The sequence below is a fragment of the Acanthopagrus latus genome, chromosome 1, assembly GCF_904848185.1.
Source record: "Acanthopagrus latus isolate v.2019 chromosome 1, fAcaLat1.1, whole genome shotgun sequence".
Classification (NCBI taxonomy): Eukaryota; Metazoa; Chordata; class Actinopteri; order Spariformes; family Sparidae; genus Acanthopagrus; species Acanthopagrus latus.
The window spans coordinates 7,921,366-7,945,675 of record NC_051039.1 but is presented as its reverse complement, the minus strand read 5'-3'; the positions used below and the strand labels follow the sequence as shown (position 1 = coordinate 7,945,675).

At 41.7% G+C, this 24,310-nt stretch overlaps 1 protein-coding gene across 2 annotated transcripts in view; it reads right to left on the bottom strand.

The window, feature by feature from the left end:
• tll1 (tolloid-like 1) overlaps window positions 1-24,310 on the bottom strand; it is a 44,081-nt gene that overhangs the window by 18,682 nt on the left and 1,089 nt on the right. Inside the window, exons 2-14 of one of the 2 annotated variants that reach the window (XM_037109321.1) lie at window positions 11,102-11,224; window positions 10,819-10,899; window positions 9,171-9,344; window positions 8,953-9,070; window positions 6,255-6,433; window positions 5,693-5,798; window positions 4,489-4,613; window positions 2,969-3,084; window positions 2,659-2,761; window positions 1,590-1,706; window positions 1,324-1,469; window positions 389-584; window positions 165-290 (exon numbers count right to left, since the gene is read on the bottom strand). In XM_037109321.1, coding sequence (XP_036965216.1) covers window positions 165-290; window positions 389-584; window positions 1,324-1,469; window positions 1,590-1,706; window positions 2,659-2,761; window positions 2,969-3,084; window positions 4,489-4,613; window positions 5,693-5,798; window positions 6,255-6,433; window positions 8,953-9,070; window positions 9,171-9,344; window positions 10,819-10,899; window positions 11,102-11,224 — 1,710 coding nt within the window. Of the gene's footprint in view, window positions 1-164; window positions 291-388; window positions 585-676; window positions 823-1,323; window positions 1,470-1,589; window positions 1,707-2,658; window positions 2,762-2,968; window positions 3,085-4,488; window positions 4,614-5,692; window positions 5,799-6,254; window positions 6,434-8,952; window positions 9,071-9,170; window positions 9,345-10,818; window positions 10,900-11,101; window positions 11,225-24,310 lie in introns of those variants that run through there. The other variant, XR_005076868.1, reaches the window with a different exon arrangement.

The following is a 24,310-nucleotide window of genomic DNA, read 5'->3' as shown; positions in this document are numbered from 1 at the left end:
CTGTTGATGGAGGCTGTTCGGATGTTTTTTTTTCTGATGACTTAGACTCATATCCTACAGAAACACACAGAGGCTTACAAAGGAATGCACATACAAATTCAGCATCACGCACACACACACACGCACACACACACACACACACACACACACACACACACAGTTACCTTCACAGCTCTTCTTGTCAGGAGCTAGTTCATAGCCAGGGTCGCAGGCACACTTGAAGCTGCCGAGAGTGTTTACACACCTCTGTTCACATCCACCATTGTCTGGCTTGGCACACTCATCCTCCTCTGAAAAACACACACGTCAGAGGACATTTTCACGCACATGAAGAATGCTTTGATTAAAAAAAAAACATGTGGGAAAACACAATCAACTCAACACACACCTTTGAAAAAGTTAGCAGCAAAGCCGGCCTTGTTAACCGTCCCGTCTGAGACAAACTTCATCCACAGTGTGTGTGAGGTGGAGCGCACATCCTCGGGTTTGTCGTAACCACAGAATCGACCAATCAGAGGGCTGGTCTCCAGGGGGCCGTCTCGGACCTCCAGGTAGTCGTAGGCGCAGCTGTCGTGCCTCTCAATCTACAGAAGCAATCACGCAGGTCCACAGTGAGATACAAAAAAAAAAGCTGTTGTAGAATTCAACAGTCGTCCTGTCACATCAAATATCTCACATTTGGTGATATGTGTCGCACTCGTCTTCCTTTGTTCGATCATTTGGCTGTGAGTGTTGCTCTGATGGATGCCATTGGACCAATGTTAGAGGTCCCGCAGATGTCATCAATGAAGTCAGTGATTAAATCAATATGATTGGCCCAAACTACAACAAAATTACCAGGTTGAAATAAATCCCTTTATTCTAAAGCATCATATATACCGATATCGTTAAATATCCTGTCAGATATGAACTGTTTTTTTTCCTTTATCATCAGTGTATCCCCAGTCAGGCTTAACAGAACATAAAAGTGTCTGAGGCTCATGTGATTTTAAAAGAGGCTGATCTTGACTTCTGTGCAAAAGTGACCTTTGACCTTTGGCCTTACATGTGTGAAGTCTCGATGGAGACGGATTGAGTCATTTAGCACACTGACATTTTTACAGCGTTCAAACTACAGAGCTAATCCTCAACTGCCTGCTGTGTGTCCCTGCACACTCTGTTTCACACACACACACACACACACACACACACACACAAACACACATCATCACCATCACCATTATTAACTTTCTAGCAGCTATAAGAGCGTGAAATTTGACCCAGACATTCCTGAACACACATGCACAAACACAAGCACACACAAACACATAAGGAGTGAGTCACCTCGAAGGCCTGGAAGCTGAGCCCGACGTTGTATCCCTCGGACACGGTGATCCTCCACACACACTCTTTGGACGGTCTGTAGTCATCAGGGTAGTTGGGAGACTGAATCTGTCCTGAGTCCTTGGTGATTTCCCCTCCGCAGATTGCTGCACAGGAGACACAGAGAGAGAAACAAGCGGATTAGAATCAACAACATCTGAATCACGTTATTTATTATTTAGTATTTATTTATATGTTTGTTTGTTTCTAAGGTAGAGAGGAGTTACCTTCATAAATGGCAGCGAAGCCCTTTCCCACCCAGTTGCTGCTGCTGCGGAACTCAATCCACATCCGGCTGTCGGTGGAGATCAAGACATCAGGGACTTTATCGCCACAAAACCTGCCTGTGAAAAACACACACATGAAAAACAAACCCTGTGAGAATCTTGACTGGTGTTATCTCATTATTATTGACACGCGTCCACAGCTTATCTGAAAACAACTGTAATCATCAGTCTAAAACATTTTCTGTTTGCTGAACAGGCTTGGAAAGGAACTCTACACAATTGCAGAATATCTAATTAAAGAAAATGGGGTTTATTAAGATAATATGCCTTTAATAAATCATAAATTAATTTAATCCTCATATTCCCTGGTTAGGTTTGGTCTCCTGATTTAAGCTATGATGTCTGGAGGCTGGCAGGACTGCTGATCAACCAAACATATCGACGGTTCTGTTTAGTAACCATTGATTGCTGACTCCTCACTCTTCTTGGCCGACTGGTAGGGGCTGCAAGTGATCAACAACTGAGTCAGTTTTACCACAGAAACACCTGGCAGAGATCTGCTACTTCTACTTTTGTACTTTGTCTTTTATCTATACGCATGCTTTCTTAATTTGCTGAGTGTTAAACGGGCACTTTGTAGCTTTGAAGAAATTCAAACTCAGAATTTAATGAGCTAATAAAACAAACTGATAAACAAGCTGTTCTCAGAGGAAAACAAGGTCAGAACACTCTGTAAAGTCACAAAGGTGGCAGGGTCCGCCACCGTCAAATTGTGCTTCCTTTCATTTAGTTTATTCAGTCATGAAGAATCAGTCAATGAGATCTCTTTCCTCTGATGACAAAAACTACAAAGTGCACATTAAAGATATCAGCCACCATTCATTAAAGCCCCAGCAGTCTCAATCATTTGAGGTGACTTCAGTGGAAGATATCAGCAGAATTCAGAAGCTAATTAAAGAAACGAGAAAATACAAAGAGGCACAAATCTCATGTCAGTTCACTGAAGGGTGACCAGTTCCCCTCTGGCGCTCCTTCAGCTCACCCTCGGCCGCCTGTGCCTTCATCTTACCGAGCAGTGGAGCTTTCCTCCAGTATCCATCCCGAACTTCAATGTAGTCATACCAGCACAGACTGCTCTTATACAGATCCATGGTGGTGAAGTTGAGGACAATCTGGAGGAGCAAAAAAAAAAGCATTTAACACATTTTATTCAGATATTTGCACCAGAGGGACCAGAGGGGAGGCAGCACAGAGGAAGTGGGTGGTATCTATGGTGCTATAATCAATATACAGCCAGTCTGTCAGCACTCTCTATTGTTATTGCGTGTGCACTCGCTGCACTGCAGGGGGGCTACTCTGTGTCTTGTGTGTGTGCGCACCTTTTCTCCCGGTGTAACAGATATCCTCCAGACACAGTGTGTGTATGACGGGTAACCGTTAGGGTAACCAGGAGACGAGAAGTTGCCCGTTGAGTCTTGGAGGGTCTCTCCACATGCTGAGACACACACACACACACACACACACACACACACACACACACACACACACACACACACAGATGGAGTTACATTTTTGTGGTGAGTCCTGCTGTTGTGCATAATCCTTTCAGCTGTGTACTGATACTTACGATGGGTCCATTACTAAAGAACACATGGCTCTCATATCTATTATTATTCTCAATCTTTTACTGCCAATTTACCAAAATAAATATACATCCGTCCATTTTGTCAAAACAACAGCCTCATACACCCTCTGCCAAAGTGTATGTCTTTAATATCAGATCTTTACATATGGAAACTCTTAGACGTGTATTTATCATTCGGAAACCAGTAAAGGAATTAAAATTACCTTCCCAAACAAACTCATTTTCATGCTGCCTTTGGCTTGTTTTAGGTTTGCATGTTGCCGCAGTATGTATGTTTGTATTCCTGTGTAGAGTCTGTATACATATGAGTTTTCGACCATAGTCATTAAGACTCGTCACCATTGAGCAGAATTATACATTCCCCAAGTAGAAGTCATTTTCTGTAAGTGAACAAGAAGACAATCATTGGAGGGGAACTGGTGGAAAATGCTATGATGATATGCTCTCTTTATTCTACAGTCTGAGTTTAACGCTGTCGCTCCCTCAAAAAAGGAGGTTAGCCAAATGTGCCCCTCCTATCCCATCATGCATGCTGTTTTCCCCCACAATGCCCTGGGGCTCTGTTCATCTGTCAGCGAATATGGTATCACTCAAATGTGACCTTATAAGGTTGAAGTTGTATCTATTTCCAGCTGGGACACACGGTCTTCCTCTCTCTCTACTATCAAAATGGGAATCATCTGAATAACATATATTCTGTGATATGTGTGGTGTTATTAATATGTATCCGTGAAATAAAATCTGTGCTTATATACTCTCAGACAAAACAGAACAGAACCGCACACAAAAACATTATTCTCCAAAGTAGATGTTGACAGATATCTAATCTGATTGTCTCAGAGACATAACATCATGTGTACATGATGACCTAAAGTGTGAACTAAAGTGCGTGTGTGGGCCAAAAAGGGGTGGCAGCGCTTGCAGTCGTAAAACTTTGCGACATTACTGAACAGCAGGTTCCAAATCACGTCAGAACCGTACAACAGGGACCACAGGGACGCCAGAACAGCACGGGTGTGCGCAAGTACTTATGGGGAAGAGCGAGTGTGATGTGTGTGAGAGCCGAAAACAGAGAAACACATGGAAAAACAACTTACTCAACTTCACCTCTGTGCCTTGGAGAGTGGATGGGTGGGAAAACTTTACACCAAAGATATGGGCAGATAAACATCTTTCATTTCACAACACACACACACACACACACACACACTCACACTCATGCACGCTGTGGTCTCATAGTAAATATATCAGTACCTGGACATCTATACAGCTTCCTTGCCTGTGCAATGTCTCCTTTACTGAGCCTGGTCCGCTGACCAATTGCAGGCCGGACGCCGTTTTCATCTCTGGATGGAAGGATGGTGTCGAGGAACATCCCCCTTCAGAGAGGAAAAGAGAGATTTCACACACATCATGCTCTCATTTCAAGGAGGTCGAACACAAGATTTAATTTAGCTTCAAAACACTGTAATATAATTTATGTCCCAAGAGCAATATGACCACCACGCAAATACCGGCACCCCACCAGTGTTGTGTTTTGTATTTTCTTCTAACGTGTAAGCTGGAGCTGAGAGAGTCGGCACGGCAAAGATTAAAAATGTATCCTCACATGGAAAACATGTAAAGTGAACCTGTGGTCACTCGCACTGCCAAATATCTGGCTGATTTCAGATGGTTTAAAACCTGGGAGGGGATTTCATGATGCTGAAAAGTTTCCATAAGTTTTACTACATTGGTGAGCCATTGTTTCCAGTTTTCCCGAGGTAGTTGTGCTTTAGTTGTGTATGTCCATAAAGGTCTAATTAGAACTAAGAGAGTGTGACTCTGTGTTTTCTAACCTGAGAGCCGAAACCCCCACAAAGGGTTGGATATTATCAAAATGATAAGAAACTGTCTAGAACGATAACATCAACTTATATCCATTACAGATAATATTTTCTACAGTTTGAAATGCAGTTTATAACATATCATCATACGCCGTCTGCTCGCTGTGTATGAATGTGAATATAAGTGCTGTATTCTGTATAATGTATGTTTGAAGACATTTAATAAATTATTACTATGAAAATTGTGGTTATAGCTGCGTCAACTACAGTACAAAAAGAGAAAAAATGACTTCTCATTTGAACTGGTCAGAAATGGAAATAAAATCTGTGCTAGTGACACAGGGTTACAATAAGATGTTGTTTTGATGAGCCTAAAACCAAAAAGATTTAGAAACTATTCTGTCAATCCGCAAGATTTAGAAAGTCACTGAAAGACACGCAGGCAGGACAAAACATTAGAAAACTTTATCCCCTTCAGGATCATCTCTGTTTTCTGTGTTACATGGTGTAGCTCGTTGGTCACTTTATAAAAGAAGGTGAAGAAACGATGATACTACTGATATTAATACTATTAATTTTAAAAATGTTTGTAGACTATGTGCCCATAAATGTACCATTGTGCCTTTGGTTACCGTGAGAAGGTGTTCCTGGCGTAGTGCATGATGCTATCAAAATCATATGGCTCCCCGAGAGAGTTGACCTCCCCCGGCTCCATCTTGAGGAAGTTATACTCCTGGCCTGGAAACCACAAATATTCACACACACAGCAGCATTAGAGGGGTTTGTTTCATCACACAAAAACAGGGTGTAACACAAAGCACAATTGAAATCATTAAGTCTGAAGAGACATTCCATTTTAAGGACATTTATTAAAAAAAACTACAAGTCCAGTTGAGCAGTATAGCTCTGATGTGTTTCTAAATAAAAACTTGGGTCAGGTTTGGTGCACTGCTATGTCATTTGATCTAACACCTGTCAGACTGCTCTGTGGTGCAGAGGAGTGTGTGGGAGGAGAAGAGACTCGAGGTGACTTCACAGTCATTAAAAGCCTCATTCACACTCGCACACGGCTGGACATGAGTGTGAAATTGAAAAAAAAGACACACATAACATCCTTATTTGTCTGCAGCAAGAAAACAAACCTGAATGCTTCTTACGTTCGGACGCAGGTGCAGCTTAGAGATCGAGTCTCACCTGGTTGGATGTTATCCCGGATGATGGTCACATGATCGTCACGGTCAGGTCGCGTGTGTTCATGCCAGAAGCCAATAACGTGACCCAGTTCGTGTACCACGATGCCAAACTTGTCACAGTTCTTGCCTATGGAGATAGCCTGGGGGCCATTGCCACGACGACCCACATAGGAACAACACCTAGTAAGGATTAGTAGGAGGTTGATAGCAGGGAGATAGGCGGATGATTTTTACTACACAATTGGAAGTGGAAAATACATCAGCAGTGCTTCATGAACACACACGCTCACGCACACACACATACACACTCAGGATTTCCTGCTCCGTACTACGTCCACCAGAGGAAAAGCAGCAGGATTTATTTACATACAACGCTCTGATAACGCTGCAGTTTCATAACCCAAAGTGAGTAAGCTGTGAGAATTCCCATGTCGCTGCTCACAGAACACACACACACGCACACACTCATTCTTTTTTTTTCCTGGTTAGCCGAGACATCCGTGCCAGGCTAACAAATCTGATTAAAGTTATCCAGCGAGCTGATTGCGGGCTAAGGATCAGGAGTCACTGGAGTAGATAGAGTGTTTTCTTTCAGCATTTGCAGCTCGAGCACCAGTACGACTACTTCACCCACAGCAGGTGCCACAAAGACACTGTGGTACTGATAAACCATAACTTCTTTTTCTGCATTTCCCTCTCTGTGTCTCTCTGTCACACACGCTGGCACATTAAGACTGCAGGGTATTTATACATCAGATTAAAGTGTCTAATCTCTGCTGTAGCCAGCCTATCACAGGACACGAGACAAGTGGCATCATCAGTTAACACGCAGATCTTTCTTCATAAGAACACCATTCACGTTGAAAAATCATTTATATGGGCCACTTCAGACTTTTCCACATGAACTTCATTAGAGAAAACTACATAACACCCAAAGAAAGTATTCAAACTCAGCTCCAACTCACACGTTATTCAAAGTACTTAAGACTATAACAGTGCAACATTTTGATCATATATCATCATCAGGCATCAGATATAATTGTGAGAGCAAAGTAACAGCAGGCAGATTATTGCAGAGTTTTCCTTTGCCTTACTGTTATTGTTCAGACTTCCTAAAGTTCTACGTGTCTTCCAAAATGTTTCCATACTTAAGATAAAAAAAAAATCATCTCTAAAGGTGCCCCAAAGGACAAATATATCGATATTTTTATATATAAATATGCATATACATAAACATATATATTTCTGGTGAAAATAATTTAAAATATTAAAAAAAAAAACATGTATCTTTTTCAAGATACATGTATCCTATTTCAGAAGTATGAAATATGTATAATGTATTCTGTTAATCCCCTTTCTTTTCATGTAAATAAAAGAATGACACTCCGTAGAGTGCATACCTCCGCCGAGGCCTAACAGTACCATTCAATTAAATATAATCCAAATATCAAATCGAAGGAATATTAATTATGTTAGATGCTAGATCTGGATTTCCCATCAAATTGCACTCATTCATTGTCATCTTCTAAAAACACCAGATTTTTTCCCGCACTGTGTGGCTGAGCTACACACAGAGACACAGGGCTGGTCAGTGGCCACACACAGCGCACAGGATGATGCGTACGCTTCGGCTGGATTCACAAAAATCTGGCAATAGGCCACATGATTGTTTCTGTGCTTGAGACTGTAACTGCTTTGACACAATCAGAAAATAGCGTTTTGTTTTTCTAAATCACTGCTTTGTTCGCACTTTTGCCGCTAGCTCTATTCATTCATTCTGAAGTTCACTCGACCACTGCTGCTCTGTCTCTTTCCATCTGCAAAGTACGCCTCTAAGGTGTAATAATGATAAAAAAAACATCATCTTCAGTTTCAAAGCTCATACGGTGGGGGGTTTGAGCACTAAGAAAGAAAAACCCTGGATCTGTTACTTTATCCAGAGCTGCACTATTCTGAGCCGAGACTCATCCTACATCCAAGTTTCATGGAAACCTGCTCAGTAGTTTTTGTTTAATAGTGCCGAAAAACCAACCCAAAAACCACTACAGACGAAAACACAAAGGCAAAAAATAAACTCATTAAATGTTAAGTGTCGTCTTGAAAAGCAGTTTGTAAAAAACAATAAATAAGAAAAATCAATGCTTACTGATTCACAGTTACATTAAAAGGGAAAAAATATTTGATCCTTAAGTTTAATAAGTAAGTGAATGTTTGTTATTGCTTAAAAATGACTTTAATATTTGAAAATCTGCAGGTCTGTTGCTGTTCATCATTTCAGTACTGGTATCATATACCATACATATTCCACTCCTTCAAACATCTGCACGACAGCTTAGGAAGATAAACCTCAGCATCCGGATTTCTAAAACCTTACAACTTACAACCAGTGAGCGTAGTGCCACCACTGTACAAACACACTATGACCCCACCGTGCTGCCACTCAACAGAACAATGCACTTCTGCAGAGTATGAACAAAAAAACTGCACGAACATACAAAAACTTAAGACCCAGCAGTGTGATTGGTGGGATGGGGAAACGGGAGCAGGACAGGAAGGAAAGTGAAGCCATTGTTGAGTGACCGTATCGTCTCTCGCTGTGACAAGGTCAATACTGACCTCGAGGTACACACACACACACACACACACACACTCACTCACACACACATTCACACATACGCAGAAAGAGTCACCAAACTCACCCGCAGGGCCTGTAGGTGAACACGATGTAGCTTTCCTCGTCTGTCTTCTCAATGAAAGTTACGCATGTCTGTTTCTCCCAGTGACGCATGGCCTGCTTAAACATGGCCCTCTGACTGCCTGAAACACACACATTTCACATCCTGCGTTTACACAATCACACGTCGCTGTGTGTTTGACTGTCGAGCAGTGCGGGCAGCGGTCCAGTTGGGTTGCTTACCAGTGAAGTTTCCTCCTATGACGTAGGGAATGACTCCTCCGGGCCATATCCTCTCAGCTCGGGATGTGGCAGCTCGGGGTATACGGCTTTTCACCACTTTCCCAGTCTTCCCACCTTTCCCAGATTGGCTCTTGGGACTGGGGGCTCCCTTGCTGGAGTTATTGGGGAGATATTCTAACAGAGCAAGAAGAGAGAGAGATTCAATTGCTTGGTGTTATGTGCGTCCAAACAGTATAAAATACAGGTCTATAATTACGCATAACAGTTCATAAATGTGCTCTGAGGTTACTGGATCTGACTATTTCATATTATATGTGACCTTTAAGGGTTTGTTCTCAGATCAGAGGGTAATAAAACTCAGACAGATATAGCTCTGCAATATACTGATTTATTAAACCTTTAAACTAAGGTTCATGACGTAAACTAAATAGGAGGAAAATCAATCTTGAAGAAAGAAAACTGATGCATATCAGTCTGTATCCTAAATCGGGGAATGTTTCTGACTTACGACTAAAATAACAGGGTTCGATGTATCAATGTTTAGACATTTCACAAGTATTAATCACTTTCTTATTGGCCACATGTGAGCGGATTGAAACATGACGTGAAAAATGAGACTTTCCTCGACTCTCTCTGTTGCATATAGAGGCCTGTGGATGATTTGTTTAAGTTGTTTTAAAGCTGCTGGACTGAGGATTTATTTGTGAAGGACTCGGGTCAGATTTTCCATGACAGTCTAAAGGATCTCGCTCCATTCCACTAACAGAGCAGCTCACTTTAGTTTGTAACGCAACAACTGGCTTTTATAAAGAATCATTAAAAATATGCCCTCATGCTGGAAAAAGCCCTATCTCCCAATATTCAAGAAAGTGAGAGGAAATCTGTCTCTTTACGTGGATCCGGTTATTAAGTTATTGAGATCTACTCTGGGATGAAACCCATCCTTCATCGAGGTTTAACGGAATCAGTTTTTCCGTAATCAACCGACCGACTTCATGGACACGGGTGAGAACATAACCTCCTTGGCGGAGGACATGGACATTCTCCATGTAATGAAGCTTGAAGAAATGAAGGACAAGTGGTTTGCATGGTTTGGGTCATATTCACGTTATAACAGAAAAACAAGGCTCTTGTGTTATGCATGCTGTTGTGCTCCACACAGGATTCCTGTGGAGAATGTTTGGCTGTCTGGGAGGTTTATTACTGCCAAATGTTGATTTGCAAATGCGCAGTGTTTGTCTGTCATCATTAGCAAGTTTTACGACGACAGAAAAGGATTCCTTGCCACGACCCACAGACGACAATTCTGATATCACGGTAAGATCACCGAAGTGGTTCTGACAGCCTTGGCAACAAGCGTGTTAGCTACATTTTCTGGGTGACATATTCGGCACGCAAATTCATTCTCTGTTTGACAACAGAACAACTCTCATCTTGTGCTTAATTCATCTCATCATGATATTGAAATCACACTTGCAGAGACTTGTTTGAGTCAAATATTACAATAACATCTCAACCAGTTGCTTCCCAGAAGATCTAGGAAGCAGGAAGTTGAAGCGTATAGGACTGATGGTTTATTGGATGAAACATTTCAACTGTGTCTTCGGCAACAGAAACTAGCGTGCGTAGTCAAGTTTAGAGTCCTTACCTAAGCCGAACCTACGTATTCTCTCCAGCAGTAGATATAAAGATCCTCTCTTCTTAGAAATTTCTTGTTCCTCCAGACCACCTGACAACACACAAGAGCCAAGAATCAAAACACGAACAATGCACAATAAATGCTGATATCCTCAGGTGGCCGCTTCTACTTCCTTCCTATTGCAATCCGCTTTACTCTGCAGCCAATGGATGGATGGAGCTTTCGGAGGAAACATGAGGGAGAGCGATACATGATGATTACCGAGTGAGAGTGAGATGTCCAGTCCACTTACCAGATGTGTGCCCCTGCCGGGAGTGTGTGTGCATGTGTGTGTGCTGCGTGAGGTCTATCGTCCTGTCAATCTGGAACATGTGCAGGTCCTCCTCGTCGAGAGCGATGTCGCCCCAGAATGCAGCTGGAAGTTAAGAGAAAGACATCTGTTATGATCACACATGACAACAGCTATACTCACATTACCAAATGTTGATGAGCAGTGTCACTAGAGTAAGCAGTCTTAATATATGCATGCTTTCTAAGGTCTCGGGTCTGTGTTGTTAATGGTTCCAACAGGAAACAAGAAGAGTATTTTGCTGTTCGTGTTAACTCAAGAGCGATGCACTGCGCCCTGTGAAAGAGCTGCACTCGCTCCTCCCTCATTACTACGGCTGAGGTGTGTTTAAACAAGGCCTTTAAGCCCCAAATGATCCAGCGGAGCTCCAGAACCAACAAATCAGCCTGTAGTTGTTCTACGGCAGATTACTGGTAAAAATGTGAGTGTAACCGCGTGGAAACCACCGTCAATAAATGTAAGTACAGTAACTGATTTCCTATTAAAGCTTAAGTTCACCCAAAACCACAAAACTTCTGGAGCTTCAAAGAGTTTGAGCTTGTACTGAATTGATTAGAAAAGATGTCATTTACATCCCTTTCTGAGGGAAAAATATTCACTGTGACTGTAAGCTAAAAGCATTAGCTGAGTCAGAGAAGGACTAAACAACAACAACTCCTCGAGGACTTTGAAAAGGTGTTGGAAACAAGTACTGTGCATTCATTGACCACTTTTCGTCAACACGTTGGTATTAATGCCAGCGAAGAAAATCGGATCCAGCAAATCGGATCACGTCTTGTACAGAACGATGTCCTGTTATTTTTACTTTTCGAGGCTGTGAAGGCTCGGATTTATTTGCACTTAAGTTTGGTACATGTACAAACTATTTGACCCGTTAAGACCTCCTGTGCAGAGCTCTGATTAAGTGAATACAATGTGTACTTTCACATCGAGCAACAAGGTAGAACAATCGTAGCACAAATCACATACAGGAAGTAGCTCAGGTGTTTTCTTTATCAGCAGAGGTGAAGTCGTCACATGAACTCAATCCTCTGGTTGTTGATTCTCTGACTGACTTGTAGCAACACTGTAGTTTCACTCCAACAAATACACCCGATACTTCTCAGAGATACCTATAAACTTGTGTTTCATTTTAGTGCCCACAAAGCTGAGAGCAGCTTTGTGGGCACCCCCCCCCTGGTTCCTACTCTCTGGGTCCTTTGTCTGATGCAGACACACACACACACACACACACACACACACACACACACACACACACAGAGCCGCCCCTGGTGGTCCTGATATCAGACCATGTTTAAGCCTTTTGGCAAGTGACACTCCCACCACTGTCCCCTCCACGCTTCCCTCCCTCCTTCACTCTCTGTCTACTCGGACCACTACATCCTCCCATCCTCACATCCTCCTTTCCTCCCTCTTTCCATACGATGATCCAGCAAAAGAATCTGGCATTTTTTTTTTCTGTCCATAACCACTACAGGACGTGTCATCCGCCCATGTCTACAGTACACTGAAACAGTAAAGGTTTCTGTCCGTTCCTCGTCTTTACCGGCCATACAGAGATCCCTTCTAATGTGGTGCAAAAATGCATTTTCAGCAGCCTCGCAGTCGAATCACTAAGGTATTTCATTTGTTTTTATCCCTCCCCTGCAGCTCAGCAAGACAATGTTGTCTGTGGAAACACACAGAAAGACTTTTGTGCGAACACATTTGCAACTTTGGAAGATATCCACTTGATCTGAGTAACTCACACTGCTGAAGACCAATATTAAATTGAATGATTACAGGGAACAATAAGTCATTCACTCAATGTGAATCTATCCTGGATATGTTCTACTCTTTCCGTCGTTCGCACAGTGTACAAATAAACAGCAAGTGGAGACCAGTTAAACCACTTTAGTTTCCCTTTTAAAAGTCAGATTATAATGTCGTGTTTAAAGAAACAAACTACAGTGTTTCTCCATTTTGAAATGGAGGAGATCACATTCTGACTGAGACAGCCTGCTCTGTTACCACAATTTAACTAGCATAATATTTCTTGATCAGAAACTTCAAAAGTGCCTTGGAAAAGCCTGTCTTAGGCAAAACAGCGAGGTGCACCTGTGAAGACATGATCGCTCACACAGCCTTCAGCATCACGCAAAGCACATCTTGGATCCCATGTTCACCCACTTTCTTTAGCTTCTGTCTCCCCCTCCTTACATATCTACAGTAAATCTCCCAGCCTCTAACAATGAACAACTGAATGATAACCATCGCTAAATGATTAGCTGCCCTCCACAGGGATTTGAGACACTAATACATTAACAATGGCATGGGAGAAGCTTGTCACTTAGCTAATCAGGATTGCCACTAAAGGAAATGGGGGGTCAGGGTGCCATTGTGCTTGACTCTGTGCTATTGTTGAGGTGAGGAGCACAATGACCACAGATGGTTTAAAAATCATGATATCAGATACAGACCAAATATTATGGCTGGGTAGATATGAGGATGTAACAATGGTTAACTATAAGTTAAGACAGAGTTCTTCAGTATTGGTCGTCCCATGTTTTAGATATTTCCCTGCCGCAAAACACCTGATTCAAATAAATGGGACATCAGACTTTGGCACGGTTTGATGATGAAGAAATCATTTGAATCAGGTGTTTGAAAGTGATTTAAGGCAAGTTGAAATATCAAAAGTTCATATTTCAAGAGTTTGGACCTTGAATTTTGGGTATTTTTGCTTGAAAAATTACTTTGAAAATGAAATGATTGTGACAATAGCTGCTGATTAATTGATTATTCTGTAGATGCCATTCATCATGCGCTCTACTCAGTGCCATTTGAGTCTAAACTGCATCTCCAGTGATGCTTTTGTCTAAATCAGAGTGGAAGAACAAACAGGTGATGTTCTTGGAGATGACCGATGTTTCATAAGCGAGTGCGCCATCACACAGCTGGCACAGGTTCCAGCTGTAAATGAGGTTTCATGAGGACAAAACAGTTACGACTCAGTGATAACTAATGGGTAAGCATTAGTCGCAATCAGTCACATCAGTCCTTGTTATGGTTATATATTATATATCGTTATTTGTAGTAGCATTACAGCCTTTCTGACACATATCTGCAGCTGGAAAACAGTTATTTATAAAGCAGTGACGTACAGATATAACAACTTTGTAGCATTATAAAAATGTGTTCCCCTTGTGTGTGTTTTTAAAGAGATTTTTAACAAAGCCACTCTCTGGTTGAAAAGTACAGCAGACATATATAAACAAGTTTTATTTGATTCCGAGGTTGATGTCCGTGTAGTTTTGCCATATAAAGCTACAAAAATATCACAATTACACCAGCGCTCGTGCTAAGATGTGGTCTGAACAGGCGGTTACAAAATTGTCGCAATGGACGACACATTTTGTAGCGACACTCCCCTCTATTGCAAACTCTCCCAAAGTGGTGTCGTAACGAGCCACAGAAACAACTAAATGGGTGCAAGAGAAAGTCCACTTACACCTAAAACAAACCCACACTTCACCAGTAAAAGGTCATTATCTGTGTGAGTTCTCCTATAAACACTGACCGTATTGCACTGCAGCTGCGTCAGAGATGATATTCCCCTGGCTTTTGTTTCTATTTGTGGGACACTGTGTTTGTGACATTACACACCTTGTAGTTTCGGACATTTCAGGACAACAAGAGGAACTACAAGGACTAAAAGTTTCCCGGTGAAAAGGAGCTGACACAAGCAGAGACACAGAGCGAGAAGAGGAGGGAGAGTACAGTGATAGTAAGTTTGGCCCATTGATTGTTGGGGTCTTGTTAATCCATAGAGATACCATAAATAGCCCAAAGTCAAGCCCGTGGGTGTGGAGGGGTGAGGACAGTGAGGCAGGGAGATGCAGGAGGAAAAGTATTGATCCAAAAACCCCAGGAAGTCCCAGGGGACCTACATCATGCTGACCAGGGCCTTACTGTTCGCCCTTCAGCAGGGGCACTGCAGTAAACACACACACACACACACACACACACACACATCAGCACACCACACACAAGAGTAATGCACCAAACACCAACTGAGAGGAAGACTTCCCTCACACCAGGATGGCTGTTTGGAGTATGAACACGCTGGTTTGTGTTGTACTGACCAACATTTTCGGCAGACAGGACTAATGTACAGAAGTTAAAGCTCATCGTCCTGCAGCTATGTGTCCTGAAACATGACCTAAGCCCAAAAAACACAGTAAACATGAATACTTAGCTAATACTTGGTGCCTATGAAGGCTCCCATTAGCCTGATCATAAACAATTTCAGTGCCTGATTGTTATCTGGTAAAAGGACATAGAAACATATGATAAAAATAAATAAAATTTGCATTCATAAAAAAAGCTTTTGTCACAGTTACTCTTTACGTTTTTGGAGATTTATTGAGATGACATTTCTATCATGAAGTAAGTTGTTGGACGCCGCTGGACGGTGGATTTCTTTGTACCCGCATCAAATTTTCCACCACAGTCCAAATGATGTGACTTTATACACGTTCTCCAGTGCCTCATCTCTCGCCTGCCGCTAACAGAGAGCAACAGTGGTTAACATTGGGTTAGTTAGTTCCACAGAGCCTCTTGAATATTTAGTCTCTAGTGTGCATTTACATCAAAGTAATGTAAGCAGGAATGTAATTTCTATGTTATGATACGGGCCGACATTGACAATGTGATCAGAGCTTTCCTGATGAAGATCTTCACTGCTCTTAGTGAAACTCCCCTGAATAAATACAAGTTAAATACAATGAATTAACTGATGCTTTGATTTTTTTTTTCTCTCTCTCTCTCTTAACCTTTTCTCCAAAATGTGACCCCATTGCTCAAAATATTTGAGTGCACTGATTTAACGAGTGTCGTTGTGACTGAATTTGTCACGGATGGAAACACACGAGTGAACAGAAACATGAGTTAATGTACAGATACTAATATTGATATGGTCATTACTTCAGTGTCAGCACTGCACCGTTCTGCACGTCTTTTTATTTGTTACAATAAGAAATTCACGCGGTCCTTTGACATTTTACACACTACAGAACAATACAGTGGAGAATTATTCACTGCTGAGTTATGTGCTCATGCTGCACTCACTGGGGTGTATCTAACACAAAAACACACACACACACACACACACACACACACACACACACACACACACACTCTCACTAAGCTCCTCATTAAGCAAATATAAGGTCACACTGTAGGTGGGCTAAGATGTGTGTGTGTGTTCGTGTGTATGAACACGTGCAGGTGTATGCACCCTTTCACTTGTATGACATTATTATGCTGTATGTAACTGCGAATGTGCTGTAATATTAAAAAAAGGATTATCTCGCCCCCGTTTGAGGATTTTCTCCTAAAGTAATCATTGTGCGAGCTGCTTGATCCACGTTAACCCTTCGGGAGCAACAACAGGTGCTGCAGTTCAAACACTGTGACACAGGGTTTAAAGCAAAAGTGCTCCAAATTGACTGATTCCAGCTTCTAAATTGTGAATATTTATTGTATTCATAAGCCGTTTATTATAGTTACTCATAAGTAACTCATATCTGTGGGTGTTGACTGTTGGTTGGACAACAATGGAAAATGAAAAAAAAAAAAGACCAAATAACCACCGTTCTGTGACAGGGTGCAAACTCCAAGTCTTCCTCCCGAGTGTCAGATACTTCCTGCATCTGCACTAAATGTTGCTATTAGGTGTAAATCGATACGTGTCCCTCTGCAGATGTTTCTCTGGGTGTTATGATACTTGTCTCTACTTAAATCTGTTATGACTGCACTTAGAAACCGAGCTCACCACAGCCTTCACTTTTAGAAGCAGACTACCGCCTTAAGATGGGCTAAAAAAAAAAAAATGTACCACTCGGTTGTGTAAGGTGCTGTCAGGAGATGCTGGAGACGATAATGTCATCGGTCAGAAATGTGATTTTAGAGGAAAAATGTAGAAGCTCGGTCCAAGTTCAAAAAGTTCACACCTCCACCCTCCTGCAAGAATGTGTGTAAGAGAGCGAGAGATACAGGCCGAGAGGGAGGACGGGATATTCTCAACTTCTGTGGCATATGATGAAATAATTGTGCGTGATTTTTTGTGTGTGTTTGTGTTTGTGTGATCTCGTCGGAAAATAAAGAGGAAGAAAATTAAAGATACGATGGATCAGCTGAGCTGCAATTTTTACTACACACCTGGTTTAAACACAGTCCTTGACAGAGACTGAAGACCCAATTGCAGACCTCTACACTGACACATCACTGTGTTTTCCTCCAGTAAAGTGTACGTGTGTGTGTGTGTGTGTGTGTGTGTGTGTGTGTGTGTGTGTGTGTGTGTGTGTGTGTGTGTCTACAGAGAAGGATAGGCAAGTTTCTTCACACATGAACACAGCTAAAAACAGATGGCAGGAGCAGTGAGGCAAACAACTGGACACCTGACATGACCGAGAAATCAAGCCCAGAACGATCAAAAACAAATCCAATAACGTGGAAGTAGTGTCAGTCAGCCATCCGTTCCCAAGAAGAACTATTTATCATTTTGTTTTTGAAACATAAATCACCAGGGTTCCTCCTGTGTTTGTGCAATCTCTACAATCCGACAAGAGACCGAAAACAAGTGCCAGCTGTGTACAGCGCACCAAATATTACGTTGAAGCTGGAGTAAAATTACAGAGTAAAGGTAATAAAAAGATGACTTAGAATCAAAAGGTTCGCAAAGTTGCTCTGCAAAATCAGTCCCTGTGTTTGTCGCTCTGACATAGAATTTAAAATGGAGATAATTATAATAGTCAAGGCAAAGTTAAAGTAACATCTGCAACCTCAAAAGAGTGCGCATTTAAAAAAGAAGACACTCCACCACATAAACTGAAGGGAATAACTGGCTAAGAAATGTTCAGTGTGAGACAAAAATAACATGATATCATATGACACAGAGAGAGAGAGAGAGAGCTGGTGTAACCTCTTAATCACATTACTGTGATACTGAGATTCCTCTCCAGCAGGTCATGGGTTTGGCCAGACATTGTGACGGGACACGATCATGGCTCGATTTAACCGTCAGGGTGCCCTGCGTGTGCACCCAGGAGCCTGGCGAGGAACCGAGATCAAATCAAAGATTTTTTTGTGAGAATGGTGAACAATTGAGTTCTGAATGTGCGACTGCATTTGAAAAAAGGTCTGACGTAAAAACAGTGTAATTACTGGGAATAATGAGTTTATGGACAGATGACAGTGGGAGATTAGGATTAGACATGACATCTTACACAGCTGGCTGATATTCAAGCCGTTTCGAAGCATCTGCAATCAATATTTTATAAATAACAATCTATTCTGTATGTAATGATGAGAGACTTAGCTTCTCATTCTGCAGCTCCACATGGTCTTACAGAGCTTTATACTGAGTTTGAGCAGCTTTACTGTTTTGGCTCTCATAGCGTTAGCATTTCCCTCAGGAGGACCAAAATCAGAGCTTAATAGCTTGAATTTTGGACAGGCAGAGAGAACAGTTAACTTCTAACAAGTTCTCCATGTCAACTTAAATCTGATGATATGTCAATGTTCATGAAAACATCATAAATGATGAGGATACCTGTTTGGAAAAGATGAAAAGATGTATAATGATTGTTTACGTTCACGTGAATTACGTAGCTTTCTAAGTTGCAGCGTTTTACGAAGAAAAGTTTTTCCTCACTTGCATTGAGAGTCTAAAGACAGAGGATGTCCTTCACTGGACAGATTGTAAAGCCCACCGATGTGAGTGATTTTGGACTATATGAATAAAATTGATTGGATTTGTTTAACATTTATAGATGATTTATACATAACTGTATATACCACATGCTTAAAAAAGAATATCAAGAATAACATAGAATAACAATGAAAGTGCAGACACTGTAAAAAAACAAAACCTTTTTGGTATCAAGAGGAACCAAATATCTTGTAGTAAAATTTAAAATTCAGGTATTGTGACAAACAATTTTTGCACATTTGCTCACTAAACAAAGCAATATTTGTTAGGACATAAATATATCAACCCACGCAGGCGCCTAGCTAAAAGTGCTCAGCTGTGCGTCATACATCACGGGGACGCTGCATCTGTGAGCACAGCTGGGTTCCCACAATACCGAGTAAAGCTGAAAAAAAAAAAAAGAGAGTTTGACCGTAAGGAGGTTTCCTCCGTCAATAATGGGTGTAAGCGAATGATTTTTGCTTCTATAAATACCATCAGGAAAAGCTAGGTGACATAAAAGCAGCCAGAGATTTAATAATTGAGCAATGCGTGGCAGGTGGGCGGAGTGACGGTGGTGCTGACTCATGGCTTCTGCAGCTCCGGAACAATGATGCTCCAAAACAAACAGTCGGCTCTCAGCGCGGCCGCAGAGTTTGTGCTGAGGCGGGAATCCTGAGGAAGACTTCGGAAGCTCAGTGGCAGGAGCACTCTGCTCGGGAAAATCCTGTTTAATATAATATGAGTGAGACCGCTCGTCCTCTTGCTCACACATGCACACACACACACACACACACACACAACGCAGCCACAGTGTCAAACACACACGCATACACACATTGCTCCAGTTTCCTTCCTACTGAGGAATGGGGGAAGGGGTGAACAGTAGCTGCAGCTCACTGTCACGACATGGTGGGCTAAATTCTCTGAATGAAAAACTCAGAGGCACACACACAGTCTACATGGGCACGGTCGCACACACATCCAGCTGTTTAAGATACACCTGGTCCACCGATAAATACAAAAGTGTTTGTTGAACTTATTTCGAAACAGATGTGCGAACAGCTGAAATCACTGAAATGCCACCTTACTCCAGAGGCACTGGCTGTTTTCACCAACGTTTCCTTTATGCTTTTTGTTGTTGCTAAAAAACTACAGAAAATACAGTCCACAAAGAGTTATCACCAACTATATTACAATTTGAAAACATTAATTTGCCATTTTGGGGCAGAATCGAAACTGACTTTTGTTTTCCTTCACAGGAAGTCACAGGAAGAACTGCAGTTCCTGGTAAGTTCTTAAGCCGTACAAACACACATCAGCTAGAGGTTTCTGTGGTTCTGCTGGCTGCTACTGACAGAGAGAGAGATGATGATGGACTTCTCAAGTCTGTGTGCCAGCAGAGTTTGTCTAATACTTGAGGTGCTACAAGTGTAATCAGCTCTGATCATCAGTGCACCACAATCATTACAGGAGAAAAGTTAAGAGACTTTAAACTGTGACAAGCATGGAAAGTTAAATGTTACATGTTACATGTACAGTTTGCATTGCTGTGTTGGTGTTCTCTCTTAATCTGGAACCATTCAGCAAATTAATCTTGGTCCTGGGGTCCTGTTTGGTTCAGGTCTCTTTGTTTGGAGTTTTTATATTGCATAGGGACGTAACTACCAATTGTCTTCGTAAATACATTGATTTAACGATCAGTGGTCCACCACCATTGTGCAAAGTGAAAACATCGATCCATATCTTTAAGATGCACCTCTATTTTTAAATTCCCATGGCACGCTGGTGTCGACAATATAGGCTGAAAAAGTTAGAGTAAATCTGACTGCAGTGTTCTGTTGGGACGTGCAGTGACTTAAACCAACGGCAACTAAGAAAAAGTTTAAATTACACAGTCATTTCTTATGCTTTGAGTTGATAATGGTGACATAGTGTGGCAGAGTATTTGTGATTGTCACAAATATTGAAATGATATATTACTGTATCGTGATGAAACCTGTGATTTACACCTTTAGTAACATGCAGACCTAAAACACGGTGCATGTATTGCAAGCTAGCCAACAGCTACAGTTAATGTCCTCACAGTCAGTGGAGGCTGTTTGTAGTGAACCAACATGACGGTGACTTTGACACGTAATTAAAATGTTCCCTTGCTTTTTAATCGAGCACGTGCTTCTTGCAGAGTGCCCCCAGTCTTTATAAAAGGTCGAGGCAGCTCCAATGGAAGCACAGCAAACGAGACTGAGAAAGATAAAGGTAAAAAAAATGTCTCTGTGAGCTACTAGAAACAAATGAATTGCCAACATTTGCCTTCATCCATACACCTATAAAAAATAAGACAACGGTGACATCATGTGTAACATCAGCACTGTATCTCTACCCAGCCAGCGTTTATCTGCATATCAGAATGAGCTTCGGCAGGCAGCAGGGTGGAGATCGTCCCTCAAGTGGATCGAAGATCCTGGTTCAAGCCCCCCGTGGAAATGGTGATGTAACTATTGTTACTTAAGTGCTCGGGAAGTCCAACACTATCACTATCAACTTATTATCTACCTGACAGAAAAAGAAAAGAGTTTTCCGCTCCAGGATCTGGAGAAATATTACTGCTGTTAAGACTCAGCTTGTGCGCAATGAACGGAATAAAAACAATTATTCTGCCTTTTTAAATTTTCTTTTGAATTCAAATGGATCTCTCGCACTGTAACATCCAAGTTCAGGGATGTACACCCAAGAGAAAATGAACATTATGTATTTTATTATACACACTGCTATGACACTCCACTATTGTATTCAAAGAAGAGAACTGGCGGTTGGTCTCTCGGGTCGCTCCTGAAGGAATGACCCACAGCTTCATTCGGACGTCTTGGTTTGTTTAGCTTTCGCTCTGTTTTTTGCGAGCGTTTTATGAGAACAGTGATTTGGAAGGAAGCATGAATGACTCTTGAGTGAGCGTAGGGAGCTCGTGCATGTCCGTGTGAGAGTGTGTGTGTGTGTGTGTGTGCGTGCGCGCGTGTGTGTCATCTCCAGCTGAGTAGCAGGATGCAGACAACCAGGAAGAGATAAGCGCGGGTGAATGGAGGGAGCTCTGCGTGTGTGTGTGTGCGCCTGTGTGCATGTGTGTGTTCACGTAGGGAAATCACTTCACAAAGGCCTGGAAGTGTGTGTTCTCCTGTCTACCAGCGCGGCACTCGGAGGAGATAAGCAGACAGCCAAATATTCCCCTTGTGTTTTCCCAGCAAAAACAGGAGGCGGAATACCAACCACTCAGACCGATGCCACAGGGTCAGGCCTGGAATGAGCCACACGTTGAGTGTAAAAAACAAAGCCAGAGTAATGGTCCCCGTCGCGTTATCTCTGTGTTAAAGGGATCTTTAGAGATGGCATGAAGGTGTAGGAAGTTTATATACAGATGCAAACAGATGTAGATTTGATCTAGGCTGTGTGAATCACCACAAAGACAAACTGTATACACTTGATTTGAAGTGTTGCAACTTAAGTAAAACATTCTTTCCTGAGGCGTATCATTATTTATTGCTCTCCACTGTAACTATCTAGAAAAAAAGCAAACAGTGCCTTCAAATAAAACACAAAATATTTTCTAAACCACACATCGGTGATTTTACTAAATAATTATCTATAGCGTGCTCCTGTAAAACGGGATACTCATGTGTGAAGTCGCTGTGAGAAATCCACACGTGTCAGTATGAATACCTCCTTTATGTGCGCGGATATTTCTTGCAAATAAAAACACTGCCTGCATTTTCTCACCCAGTTATTTTAACCTACAAGAGTCGCCCAGTTACTCAAACATATGTAGACTGACTGTCTCCCTGTAACCTGCCGGGCTTCCATCCAAATACACACACACACACAGATGGTAAGGGTCTTAGCATAACTAAAAACCACAGAGTCATGGGATTGCAGTATCAACATAAAATCACCCACACAGAGATCAGTGTAACATGCACATGAGAAGACTCACACACACACACACACACACACACACACACACACACACACAGGGCTGTGTCCAGGGTTGTCAGGTTTGTGTATTTGGTATGTGAGGAATGTGTGTCGGTCAGCATGTTGGACGCTCAGCGTGCTGGGTGGAGTCCTTATCAGTTCGATGTGTCATCACAACATTAAGGCTGCAAAGTGCCATTTAAATACATGTGAACACAAATTCACAAACACGCAGTCAGACAGGCGCAAGCAAATAGGAACCTATGAAGTCCTACAAGATGCTGGCTGGTCGTAGAACATCTCTCTGGTTGCGTCGATACCATGCAATCTCTAACCTTAACCTTTGAAAAATATCAATGTTTAATACCACGGGGGAGGTATTTATTAAAAGACAAATATAACAATCATAAAATTGTTTAAAATATCCAGAATCAATATTAGGGGGATTAGAAATCAAGGAGACTGTTGATATTTGGACAGATTAATTTGACCTACAAACGAAACTCTTTGTGTCAAGACTTCCAACAACCACTGATTAAATAAACCTGAGAACAATTTACTCATGCACTGTTCTCAAGTATAATTTCAGCTGCTTGAGTTTTTCCAATTTTCTGCTACATTATGCTTCTTCCCCACAACATTTATGTGATAAATTTAGTTGTTAGTTACTTCGCAGATTCAGATTATTCAGTGTTCATAGACGATTCATTATGACGCGTGACCAATCAGATATTGTGGCTGGTGGGACAATGTGCGAGAGGACGTTGCAACGTTAAATTTGCTTATTTTATCGGCAATCTGACAGAAAATTCAGGACGGATACGGATAACGGGGAAAAAGCTGAATATCTGCACCACTAATTGGCCCACCCCAAATCAATATGTATCAATATTTCTGTATTTCTGGCAACACTGCTCTTTGGCAAATTTGCACAAACAGCAGGTGAACAGAAGAGGAGAGCAGAGTTTCATATTCTTAGACTTACTCTGTAGAAATGATGCTGATACTGAAGGAGCGTTAACATGCAGCAACAGTCCTCACTGATCAATGAGCTTTGTTACACAGTATGGACACAGCGACTGTAAAAATACTCAGGTATCATGTTGGTACCAGGCTTTTTTTTTAAAAAAAGTAGATGTACCGGATACCAACACATACATACAATACATGGTTAAAGAAAGAAGGATAGACAGGACTGTATTAAATCTCAAGTGAATCTCCAGGCTTTGTGTCTGGTGAGACATGAGTTCATTTGGGTGGAGCACACAAAGACACCACAGGACACACATTAACACCTATAAAAGACCTGTAAAATACTGAGACAACATGACATTTTTACAGTGTAAACTTCAAAGATTAGTTGACACAATCAAGACATTAACTGATTATTGCTTCATACAAATATTTCTTCTTTCTAGACAATCACACATGTATCGTTTGTCTCATGAGACCGA